The sequence below is a fragment of the Bos javanicus genome, chromosome 4 (genome assembly GCF_032452875.1).
Source record: "Bos javanicus breed banteng chromosome 4, ARS-OSU_banteng_1.0, whole genome shotgun sequence".
NCBI lineage: Eukaryota > Metazoa > Chordata > Mammalia > Artiodactyla > Bovidae > Bos > Bos javanicus.
The window spans coordinates 33206059-33219389 of NC_083871.1; the positions used below are offsets into that span (position 1 = coordinate 33206059).

General features: G+C 38.7%; 1 protein-coding gene across 4 annotated transcripts in view; it reads left to right on the forward strand.

The window, feature by feature from the left end:
- The window catches only part of RUNDC3B (RUN domain containing 3B), a 170688-nt gene that overhangs the window by 65138 nt on the left and 92219 nt on the right, over positions 1-13331 (forward strand). For 2 of the 4 annotated variants that reach the window (XM_061413723.1, XM_061413726.1), the window contains exons 3-4: positions 1422-1472; positions 9350-9483. In XM_061413723.1, the coding sequence (XP_061269707.1) occupies positions 1422-1472; positions 9350-9483 (185 nt within the window). The remainder of the gene's footprint in view (positions 1-1421; positions 1473-9349; positions 9484-13331) is intronic. The other 2 variants (XM_061413724.1, XM_061413727.1) reach the window with 1 other exon arrangement.

Consider the following 13331-nt stretch of genomic DNA (forward strand, 5'->3'; position numbering starts at 1 on the left):
ATCAGCCCTGGGATTTCTTTGGAAGGAATGATGCTAAAGCTGAAACTCCAGTACTTTGGCCACCTCATGCGAAGAGTTGACTCATTGGAAAAGACTCTGATGCTGGGAGGGATTGGGGGCAGGAGGAGAAGGGGACGACAGAGGATGAGATTGCTGGATGGCATCACCGACTCAATGGACCTGAGTTCACTATATGAACTCACTGAGTTCACTCAGGTGAACTTTGGGAGTTGGTGAATGCCGGGGAGGCCTGGCCTGCTGCGATTCATGGGGTCGCAAAGAGTCGGACACGACTGAGCGACTGAACTGAACTGGGACCATGTCCTATTGAAATTTCAGTGTTTGCTTATGAAAGAAGATACCATCTGTGGGGAGTATGTCTTCAGAAATTTGACTTTGGAGTGTTCCTGTATAATTCTACCAAATGCCAAAAAACATAGGCAAGAATTTATAGTACTTTTCCAAATGGTGATTGTTAAACAATAATTTGAAGCTGTAGGAAAAACAGTGTTTTTGCATAAAGTAGGCATTTAGTCAACATTGGTTAAACTAAGGATTATTTTACTAAATAATTAAGTGCTGTTCTCATGATTCAGAAAAAATATGTAAACTTTATCTCTTCTTAAACTGATAAAAGAGAGAACTGCTCCTTAAAATGAATTTTATAACTTTTTGAAAAGTTTAACAGTAAAAAAGAACAGTTATTTGTAAAGTTAACTTTCTGAGTCATGTAGTTCAATAAGTGAGCAACTTTCCTAGCCATTTGTATACATTCTGAGGTGCAAGGCTAGCAAATTCAGCAGGCTTCTTGTTCTTTTTGGAGAAGGCTCACTCCAGTACTCTTGCCTGGAAAATCCCATGGATGGAGGAGCCTGGAGGGCTGCAGTGCATGGGGTCACTAGGAGTTGGATACGACTGAGCGACTTCACTTTCACTTTTCACTTTCCTGCATTCGCGAAGGAAATGGCAACCCACTCCAGTGTTCTTGTCTGGAGAATCCCAGGGACGAGGTCAGGGCCTGGTGGGCTGCAGTCTATGGGGTCTCACAGAATCGGACACGACTGAAGCGACTTAGCAGCAGCAGCAGCAGCTTGTTCATTTTGATTCGTTCATTATCAGCTTGTTAATTTTGGGGAGCAGTAATGGAGATGCAAATAAACAGGGAACAGTAGCTTCTCTCTTTTGTAACTTACCCACCCCAGCCTCTCCAACAGAATAGGCTACAAAGAGACCAGTTTGATTTCCATGCTGAGTAGAGCCCATGTTCATCTTAATTGAGTTCATCTTATGTAATAGATGTAAGTGATGTTTACTGCATCAAGATTATTTGTAGCTATCTTATTGGGGCTGTTCAGTTTGCTTTTGTAAACTTGATGTCAGGTTTCTGAAATATTTCTGTGTTGTTGTTTATTTTTTTAAAGAGAGTTCCCAAAGTTGCCGATGGCTGTCTCATCTGCAAATACCTCTTCAAGGTACTCTATGCTGGTGATGTCTCCCGCCACTGACTTACTGGGGAGGGCTGTATCAGTTAAGTGATCTTTCTTAGTACATTGCATGGGTTTTGCAAAGCTTTCTGCTTTTGTTAATCCAGAGGGCAGAACTATGCTTATGCTGATTTTTAAATTAAAAGCCTTTTGTTAACCCACACAATATAATATTCCATTTATTCTCCTACATGACCCTCTCTGTATTTCTATTAAGTTTCCTGGTTTTAAGCACAATTTTATTAATCATCTGTATCTGTGTTATTTGTATTTTACTATACAATCACTAATATAAGACTTACTGGTTATTTTCTCAGTTTGTAAGTGCCGTGTAGTAATATTTGAATTACATGCAAACTGGGGCTCAGGGAAGCTGTGAATTTTCCAAAGTTACTCAGTAAAACATACATGGGTGCTATCAACAGTCACTGCTGGTCTTAAACCACTAGTGGGACTATATTCCTTAGTTTCCTTTCTTCAAGGTAGAATATATGCCTTAACTCACTTATTTGAAATTTTTTTTTATTGTATTCCTGCTGTATACAAAACACTGCTAGGCCTCATGCTAATGCCTTTTATTATATTTTTGACTTAGAAAAGAAGTACATAGTTGTTATTTTTAAAGATCACTTATAGTAAGACAGGTAGAAATAGTGAAACAGTATGTTCTCATTTCCTCAATCTGATCCCCACAATCACTTTAAACAATTTAGGTCCCTTGTGTATAACCTTAGTCACTGCTGAAACATTACACTCCTTTTCTTCAGGCCTGTGCTTTGATATGTGACTCTGTGTGGATGTCAGCCTTCATGCTCTTAATTCAGTCTACCAGTGTTCTAAGCCTTATATTAAAAATGCGGGTGGAAGAAGAATGCAAAACCTTTGTACTCTGCTTCGAAAGATGGCAAAATTACTAGGATAAAAAAGCCTATAAGTCAAATTCAGTTTTCAGATTTCTGGTGAACCTGATTATCTTCATTTTCTTTGTTGTTTTGGGAGATTAAGAATTGGCTAAGTTTTATGGTATAAACTGTGGTATGGTTTAGAAGTTCATTTGTGATAAATTCCTTACCAATGAACAAGACATTGTCAGTACCAAAGGATAATGATTACATTTTATAGATTGGTAACTGTGATTCATAGTTGCTGAACGATTTGAGGCATAAGTAACATAGAGTAGCTGTATAAGTACAGTTGAGTATCTCATCTAGACTCAGAGTTATTCACATTAGCTGAAAGTGTAATTAAAGTTAGTTCAAGTGTTTATATTCTTTTTTTTTTTAAGAACATTAACATGAAACTTTATCTAGAAAATTAATCAAGGTCACGATTGTACTTTCAGCACTGGGTGGTCTAGTAAATGTGAACTTCAGCTAATAGTAGTGCCTTTTTTTTAAAGGACAAGATTCTGATCTTTTGCAGAAATGGGAATTTTCTCTGTTTAGAAAATTTTAAACTAATTTTCATAAATTAGCAGGAAGAAATGTAAGATTCCTGCTTCCCCGGCAACTCAGTGGTAAAGAATCCGCCTGCAGTGCAAGAGACACAGGAGACGTGGGTTCAATCTCTGAGTTGGGAAGATCCCCCCAGTAGGGGGAAATGGCAACTCACTCCAGTGTTCTTGCCAGGAAAATCCCATGGACAAAGGAGCCTGTGGTGGGCTATGGTCCATAGGGTGGCAAAGAGTCTGACACAACTGAAGCAACTGCACACGCACACACACACTATAGAATTGACAGTGCAAAGTTAAACAATCTAAATATGTTGGCAACAATATAAATCCACAAGTAATTAGTTTCCTTTAAGTATCTGAAGCTTTTGCAGTGACATTTTTGTTGTTCAGTTGCTCAGTCGTGTCCGACTCTTTGCGACCCCATGGACTCTAGCACGCCAGGCTTCCCTGTCCTTCACTGTCTCCCAAAGTTTGCTCAAACTCATGTCCATTGAGTCAGTGATGCCATCCAACCATCTCATCTTCTGTTGTCCCCTTCTCCTCCTGCCTTCAGTCTTTCCAGTGTCAGGGTCTTTTCCAATGAGTCAACTCTTCGCATCAGGTAGCCAGTGAATATCAGCTTCAATGTCAGTTCTTCCAATGAATATTCAGGCTTGATTTCCTTTAGGATTGAGTGGTTTGATGTCCTGCTGTCCAAGGGACTCTCAAGAGTCTTCTCTAGCACCACAGTTCGAAAGCATCAATTCTTTAGCATGCAGCCTTCTGTATGGTCCAGCTCTCACATCCGTACATGACTACTGGAAAAACCATACCTTTGACTATGTGGACCTTTGTTGGCAAAGTGATGTCTCTGCCTTTTAAAACACTGTCTAGTTTTGTCATAGCTTTTCTTCAAAGGGGCAGTGATATTAGAGTGGCTTTTTAAAATTTGATGGCGCTGTCTTTTATCGCTTGTCTAGATAAATGGCAGGTCCAAGTCTTTGGACTATACATAGTCTTTGATGTTGTCATCCAGGTGATGTATTGTGGCACTAACAAAACTTCAGTCAGCTCTTCACATAACTAAGCACAATACAAAGAGTGGAGAAAGAAAGTCATTTAACAGATTAATTTATATATTACTAAAAGATGACATGTTGTCATCCACTACTAAATAGAGAACCACTTAGGAAATTTCAGTTTTTAGAAGATTTCGTCTGGCCATAAAATAACGTAAGAACAAAACACAAATACTCTGCATGACGTGAACATCTACATTATTCAAGTGAGGTAATATAAAAGAGCAATTTAAAATAATGTTAGACCTTAGTGATCACAGGCCATTTTAAGGTGTTTGAAAATAGGTAGCAGTTTAGTGGGAAAGACATCATGTAGCTGGTTAGTAGCAGATCACCTTTTAGTCTAGCAAACTTTCACCTCTTATTTCTGTGCCTGAAATGAATTAGAGTCATATCAATGGGTTGGAAATAAGTATTGAAAAGTTTGTGTAACTTTGATAAAAAGTCAACTTCTAAAAATACATATAAAATTGAAAGCACTTTATACATCTGTACTTGTTGGCAACATTAAAAAGAGAATTCAGTTAGTGATAGCATGTTTCTTCTCCTGAATAAAATTTCTTCAAAATATAGGCTAGTCGGTTCCTTGCTATGTGATTTGCTTTTGTGGCTATTTTTAAAGGAAATAAGAATATCTTTGGAGTGATTATTTATTACCTCAGCAATTATTTTTAAAGGCATGGTCAGCTTGTAACTTTTTAAATTTTCCTGTTGAATATAGGTTTTACAAACTAATAACCCCAAGTACATCTTTTGCTAACAGTTAATCTGTATGTAAGTACAAGCAATGTTCAAGTAATAATAATTCAAATAACCAATTGAACACTTCTGTTATTCTTTATTAACCTCAACCGTTTTCATAGATGCAGAAATTACTTACTTAAAATCCTAGGATATATGGACAATTTACATGAGAGTTCATTTGGAGTTTCTAACAAAGACCCCACCTTCTTTTAACCAAAGCACATCATTCTGAATGTGAAAAATTCAGGGTCTTGATTTAACAAATTCATTTTGAAAACAATGCACATGAAAGAGTAAGGCAGGCAGAATCAAGCCAGTCATGCTCTCATCTCATTTCTCGAGTAGGTGGAAGTGTTGTGAAGATGCTGTGACTGGTATACTTTGTTGTTGTTCAGTCGCAAAGTTGTGTCCAACTCTTTGCAACCCCATGGACTGCAGCACGCCAGGCTTCCCTGTCCTTCACCACCTCCTGGAGCTTGCTCAAACTCATGTTCATTGAGTTGGTGATGCCATCCAACTGTCTCATCCTCTTCTCCTGCCTTCAGTCTTTCCCAGCATCAGGGTCTTTTCTAATGAGTCAGCTCTTTGCATCAGGTGGCCAGCGTACTGGAGCTTCAGCTTCAGCGTAAGGCCCTGCAAGTCATGGTGACGTGTTATGCTGTTAGTTGGTTAGTTTCTCGGTTTCTTTAGTTTCTTATCTAGGAAATCTTGTCATTGTCTCGTGGGTGAAAGTCCTGTAGACAGCATATCATACACACAGCAGGAGTCTGAAGGATTTAGCATCCATTCCTTCTCTGTATAACCTAAGCCTAGATATTTAGTTTTTCCGTATCTTTGTTTCCTCTCCTCCAAAAGGGGACTCTGTTTCTTTAAGGTAATTTTTACTGGAGTGTAGTTGCTTCACAATGCTGTGTTAATTTCCACTGTGCAGCAAAGAGAATCATCTGTACGTATACATATATCCCCTCGTTTGGGGATTTCCTTCCCATTTAGGTGGCCCCAGAGCACTGAGTAGAGTTCCCTGAGCTATTTATTAAGTTTTCACCACTTATCTATTTTATACATATTACCAGTAGTGTATATATGTCAATCCCAAACTCCCACTTCATCCCACTCCACTTCTTCCCCCCTTGGCTCCATATGTTTGTTCTCTGTGTCTGTGTCTCTCTTTCTGTTTTGCAAATAAGATCATCTATACCATTTTTCTGGATTCTACACATATGCGTTAATATATTATTTTTTTCTCTTTGTAACTTACCTTACTCGGTATGATAGCCTCTAGGTCCATACATGTCTCTACAGATGATCCAGTTTCATTCCTTTTTATGGTTGGTAATATTCTGTTCTATATATGTACCACAGCTTCTCTGTCCATTCCCCTATTGCTGGACATTTAGGTTGCTTCCATGTCCTGCCTATTGTAAGTAGTGCTACAGGGAACATTGGGGTGCGTGTGTTGTTTTGAATTATGGTTCTCTCTGAAAAAGAGAGAATGTCTGGAAATATGCCCAGTAGTGGGATTACTGAGTCATCCCTACCTACCCATCGATAAGGGACTTTGTTACTTTTTTTTAATTTTCAACAGCTCTACTTTGCAATTTCTCATAATTTTTTCCTCAGCCCCATCAAACTTATGAGAAGGTTTAAAATAAAGTTACCAGAGAAGTCTTGTGATTCTCCCTTCAAGATTGCTTCCAGTGTATGGTACTCCATTTATTGAGAGAAGTGTGGTTGGTAGTCCTCATTTTTAAATTGTGGGATGATCTCCATTAGTAGAAGCTAAAGAAATTAACCAAGACTAGATTTTAGGGCGGTCAATTTAGGATGGTTGATATGGGAAAAGGTTGGATTAAGGAGTAAATTTTAAAGATTTTTCTAGATTCTAAGCAAGTAAAGGGAAAAACTTCACTATGCGTTTCATTGCTATTTTGTAATGCAAGGGGAGCTTGGATCTCTTAACTCTTTGTATGATAGTAATAAAAGTAATAATGATTATTAACATCTGTATTAGGCTATATAGTAATTGCTGCACATACATTATCTAATCCTCATGACAGTGTTATCATGTAGATACTACCATTATTATCAGTTCATAGAAGAAACTCAAGTTGGTAGAATGAAAAGTCATTTGCTTAAGATTGCACGTCTAGAAAGTGCTCTGTTCTGGTCTTGACTCAAAAGCCCATATTCTTAACATTAGACATCCTGTCTCTTCTCCAAATGGCTAACAAATTGATAACATGAAAATTGCCCTAAAATATTCCTATAGATTTCTATCTTTTGCCAGCAAGATTTCATTACTGAAGAGACATTTGAGTTATATAATGATGTTTGAGTAGGGATGTGTCAGTGGTTTTGTATTTTTATAAAGGTAAATATTTTTGTCCAGAATATTTGATGTTTGTAATGTAGCATGCAGACATCTTGATACCAGATTGTCACTGAGCTGTTACTGTAAAAAGATCCTAATTAGATTTTTAAGATTCAAATTTTTATATGATTTGCAATTAAGATCTGGTTAATGGCACCCGACTCCAGTACTCTTGCCTGGAAAATCCCATGAATGGAGGAGCCTGGTAGGCTACAGTCCATGGGGTCGCTAAGAGTCGGACATGACTGAGCGACTTCACTTTCACTTTTCACTTTCATGCATTGGAGAAGGAAATGGCAACCCACTCCAGTGTTCTTGCCTGGAGAATCCCAGGGACGGGGGAACCTGGTGGGCTGCCGTCTATGGAGTCGCACAGAGTCGGACACAACTGAAGCGACTTAGCAACAGCAGCACTGTGGATTAACCAGTCAATTTGTTTTAATAAATATTTATTAAATGCCTGCTGTGAGATAAGCACTGTGTCAAGTGCTAGAGATAGAATTAAAGACAAATAAGATATAGTCTCTGCCTTAGTGACCTTACCATCTCATGTGTGAGACAATCAAGTAAGCAGGTAACTATAAGTGTAAGCTCAGGATGTTAGGCCAGCTCGTAGGGAGGAGTGACTTGCTGTAGAGATCACATGCGGCTTACAAAAAGAGGAGGCCTTTGAAATGTCCTGCATGAGGAATAGGGATTACCTATCGTGACATGTGATCTTTCCCTTGGTTGATTAACTATGTTATTAGAAATACCAGAGGAATCTTTTAACAATAGCAATGCCTAGGCCCACCCCCAAAGATTCTGATTATTTAGTTTGGGTGGAGCCCAGACATGAGTACTTTTTAAAAGAAGCCTAGTTATTCTTAGGTGTTGCCATGGTTGGACACCACTCAGATATTTCAGACATTGTTCCTAAAATGCTGCATGTGGACAAGAACACTTTTATACTTCTTGATGTTGCTTAGAGAGAACATGTTACCAGGGAAAAGAAAATTGAGATCAATAAATGTTACTTCAAAATAAAGAAGCAGAGGTTTTAAAATATAAAAGCTACTCTTTCTTAACATTGAACAGCTTCCCTAGGTAAGAATAATTATTTCAGAAAACTGAAGAAATACTAAGATGTCTCTCATATCCCATTTAAACATATTCAGAGTACAAAATTGGTCCCATGGACTTATTACCCAAAGTCCTGCATTGAAATATTAATACACACAAAAGAACATTTGTTCTTGAACACAGACGTAGTTATCCAGGTCTGGAAGATTAGAATGGTAAGTGCCTAAGGACTTGTCATGGGTTGTTAACTAGAAGTGAGCAGGTGAATGACGGATGAAAGTTTGGGTAGAATGGTAGTGAATGGGTGGTAATGGTTAGTCAGTGTATGGTTCCTGCTGTTGATAGGTACTTACAGGCTACATGTTGTTTCATTTCTTGGAAGTATCCCTCTGAAGAGGAGAAAAAGTGTCGCCTTTTAAATTTTTTTCTGTTTTTCCAAGAAGAGAAAGGTTTAGGATGCAAGAGGTAACATTTTTTTCCTTTTTTATTATCTTTCTTTTTGTACAGTACTTTTATGTGCCAAGTCCTATGCTCAGGACTACTCGGGCATTACTCAGGCATTGTTGTATTTGATTCAGAGAATACTATACCCTGAATACTCAGGCATTACTCAATACTCATTACTCATACTCAATACTCATTAATCAGGCATTACTCAGGATTACTCATGTGTTACTCAGGCATTGTTGTATTTGATTTAGAGAATACTCATAAAGTGGTTACTCCAACTAGTCCCCTTTTAGAGTCAAGAAAAGTGGTGTTCAGAAAGGTTAATTAACTTGCCTGGGGTCACACAGCCAGTAAATGGCAAAGGTGCGATTTAAATGAAAGCTTAACTGAAAGCACAAGGAAGGCTAACTGTGTGCTCTCTGGAAGACTATGTTAGAATAATAGGATATTAACCTGCAGACAATTGTGTTTAGTGTCTAGGCCCTTTTTGCTTCATTTACTCTGTTTGTATTGTTGAGAAAACTACGATCCAGATCCATTAAATAGATGGCCCAAAATCACACAAGTAGGTAAAGTTAGAAAGGGACCAGACTTAAGGCTTTTTGACCCCAAAATCAGTGTCCTTTCAACAATCTCACACTCTACTGCCCTTTATTTTGTTGCTCTTGCATTTTGAGTTACTAGTCTGGTTTTCTTTTTATTTTGTGTTACAATTTGTCTCCTGAAGGTCAAGTAACCTGGTTTGGTTACGGAAGTCCTCGTAGCTTCTGGGACTATATCAGAGTGGCTTGCCGGAAAGTTTCACAGAACTGTATCTGCAGCATTGAGAATATGGAACATGTCAGTTCCTCCAGAGCTAAGGTAAGACCTCAGTAGGAATGTGCAGGGTGTGCGTGTGCTCTCTGCCTGAGCATTTGACCCAAACAGAGAACTCAAGCTCCTTGCTGTATACAATATTTCCTTTCTTTGTTGAAATTAAGCACTTGACCAAATTGAACATCTTTCAGAGGCTTAATTTTTTTTTTTTACTAGTTATTTTAGAGTGCTCTTGAATCTTCTCTGTTGCCTTAGAAGTAGCAAGAAGGCATGAAGCTGGTCACTGTGAGTTTCTTTTTTGAGAAGCATGGTGAAATATTTCCCAGTCTGTCAAGTTTCAGCAGCTCTTCGTGTCCTGCACTGGCAGTCCACGTGTCAGACTGTGTTCACATAATTCCAGATGTGATTTGCCTGTTGCACCGGGTTGCTATCGCATTACTGGTGCAGAAGCAGTGGTAGGTAAAATTGCTGCTGCCTTGGCACAAATTAAAACAGTGGCAACAAACTATTCTAGTAGTCATTGAGTTCTTCCTCATCATGCACTCAGGCTTAAAAAAAAAAATCCACTTTCACTTAATGTCTATAGTGGTAGACATTATTAACTTAATTAAATCTCCACCTTTGGAAGCCTTTCTTCTTAGTATTTTGAGTGACACAGTGGGGAGCATGCATAAAGCATTTCGGCAGCATACTGAAACACGGTGGTCGTCTCGAGGAAAAGTGCTCGTGCAATTGTTTGAATTGTTAGCTGAACTAGATGCTCTTGTTGTGTAATAGTATTTTTACTTGAAAGAAAAACATTCAAACTATAGCTTTCTTGACTTAGGCATTTGTAGACAGTCCTTAAATAAAGATGAATGAAGTAAGTCTGTTCTGACAAGAACAGCTTGACAATATTTGTTGCCAACATTAAAATTAAAGCTTTCAGGTAAAAATGAGAATTTGGGAAAACTTAGAGTGTAATTCACAAGCTTGATAGCTTCCTAGGACTTAAAAGACTTTTCTGATAATGTTAATATTAACAAAAATGTATTTCTCTTGTTTAATGGAATGTGTAATATTTTTAAGTTAGTGTGTTAGTCACGTCTGATTTTTTGCAACTCCATGGATTGGGGCCCTCCAGGCTCCTCCGTCCATGGGATTTTCCAGGCAGGAATACTGGAGTGAGGTTGCCATTCCCTCCTCTAGGGATCTTCCCGACCTAGGGATCAAACCCGAGTCTCCTGTATTGCAGGCAAACTCTTTACTGTCTGAGCCAATAGGGGATACATTGAAGTCAATAAATGTCTTTATTTCTAAGTCAACTATGATGACTAGTTTTTTGTAAAAAATTTTTTCTCATAGATGTTTAAATCTCTTTTGTTTCTTTTTTACTTTAGCAGATTTCATTTTTGTCACAATTGTTATCTTAGTGGTCTTTTGGCCTCCGTTTTCTTGAACTATTAAATTTATTCATTTATTTACTTTCTAATTGTCTGATTGAATACAGGTTTTTAAAATGTGCAATTTGAATTCTCTTTTGCATCTTAACTGAGTTTGTATCTTGGCTTCTGTAAGTTAAGGTGAAAAGACTTGTTCAGTCGCTCAGTCATGTCCAGCTGTTTGTGACCCCATGGACTACAGCATGCCAAGCTTCCCTGTCCTTCACTCTCTCCCAGAGTTTGCTCAGACTCATGTTCATTGACTCAATGATGCCATCCACCCATTTCATGCTTAGTTGCCCCCTTCTCCTCCTGCCCTCTTTTTTTTTTCCAGCATCAGGGTCTTTTTTTCCCAGCATCAGGGTCTTTTCCAGTGAGCTGGCTCTTCACATCATATGGCCAAAATATTGGAGCTTCAGCATCAACATCAGTTCTTCCAGTGAATATTCGGGCTTGATTTCCTTTTGAAGTGACTGGTTTGATCTCCTTGCTGTCCAAGGGACTCTCAAGAGACTTCTCTAGCATCAAGGTTCAAAAGCATCAATTCTTAAGCGCTCATCCTTTTTTATGGTTGAACTCTCACATCCATACATGACTGTTGAAAAAACCATAGCTTTAATTATACAGAACTTTGTCGACAAAGTGATGTGTCTGCTTTTTAAAACACTGCCGAGGTTTGTCGTAACTTTTCTTTCAAGGAGCAAGTGCCTTTAGTTTCATGGCTGCAGTCACTGTCCACAGTGATTCTGGAGCCCAAGAAAATAAAGTCTGTCGCTGTTTCCATTGTTTCCCCATCTATTTGCCATGAAGTGATGGGACCAGATGCCATGAGATTAGTTTTTTGAAAATGTTGCATTTTAAGCCAGCTTTTTTGCTCTCCTCTTTCACCTTCATCAAGAGACTCTTTAGTTCCTCTTCGCTTTCTGCCATTAGGGTGGTGTCATCTACATATCTGAAATTATGGATATTTCCCCTGGCAGTCTTGATTCCAGCCTGTGATTCATCTAGCCTGGCATTTCACATAATGTACTCTGCATGTAAGTTAAACAAGCAGGGTACAATATACAGCCTTGAAGTACTCCTTTCCCAATTTGGAACCAGCCTGTTGTTCCATGTCTGGTTCTAGCTATTGCTTCTTCCTGCATACAGGTTTCTCAGGAGGCAGGTCAGGTGGTCTGGTATTCCCATCTCTTTCAGAATTTTCCACAGTTGTTGTGATCCACACAGTCAAAGGCTTTGGCACAGTCAATAAAGCAGAAGTAGATGTTTTTCTGGAATTCTCTTGCTTTTTCTGTGATTCAGTGGATGTTGGCAATTTGATCTCTGGTTCATCTGCCTTTTCTAAGTCCAGTGTGTACATCTGAAAGTTCTTGGTTCATGTAATGTTGTAGCCTAGCTTGAAGGATTTGAGCATTACCTTGCTAACATGTGAAATGAGCACAACTGTATGGTAGCTTGAGCATTCTTTGGCATTGCCCTTCTTTGGGATTGGAATGAAAACTGACCTTTTCCAGTCCTGTAGCCACTGCTGACTTTTCCAAATTTGCTTCTGTATTGAGTACAGCACTTTCACAGCGTCATCTTTTAGGGTTTGAAATATCTCAGCTGGAATTCCATCACTTCCCCTAGCTTTGTTTGTAGCAATACTTCCTAAGGCCCACTTGACTTCACATTGCAAGATGTCTGACTCTAGGTGAGTGATCACACCATTGTGGTTATCTGGGTCATGAACATCTTTCTTGTATAGTTCTTCTTCTGTGTATTCTTGCCACCTATAATATCTTCTGCTAGGTTCATCCCATTTCTGTCCTTTATTGTGCCCATCTTTGCATGAAATGTTCCCTAGTCTTTCCCATTCTGTTGTTTTCCTCTGTTTCTTTGCAGTATTCACTTAGGAAGGCTTTCTTATCTCTTCTTGCTATTCTTTGAAACTCTGCATTCAGATGGGTGTATCTTTCCCTTTCTCCTTTGCCTTTAGCGTCTCTTCTTTTCTCAGCTATTTATAAGGCCTCCTCAGACGACCATTTTGCCTTGTTGCATTTCTTCTTCTTGTGGATGGTTTTTGTCACCGCCTCCTGTACAATGCTAGGAACCTCCACCCATAGTTCTTCAGGCACTGTCTATTAGATCTAATCCCTTGAATCTATGTGTCACTTCCACTGTATAATCATAAGGGATTATATTAATAGAAGTTACCCCAGTGATACAGAAACTTTATTTTCTTATTTTCAAATTAAAAGCAGGAGAGATTAACATGACAAGTGTATTCTAAACCCCTTCAGTATAGGGGAGAATATATTTCTATAACTAGCATATACCAAAATACAAAAGATAATTGAGAAGGTAAGAAACACTGGAAATGTAGTGCTCTTGACCTGGGTGGACCAAAGAATCCGAAACTCCAGCTGACCAGCTCTCTTAATAAGCCTTGGGAGTAGGCCCTACACAGCAAGATGCTGCCCAGCAGAGATG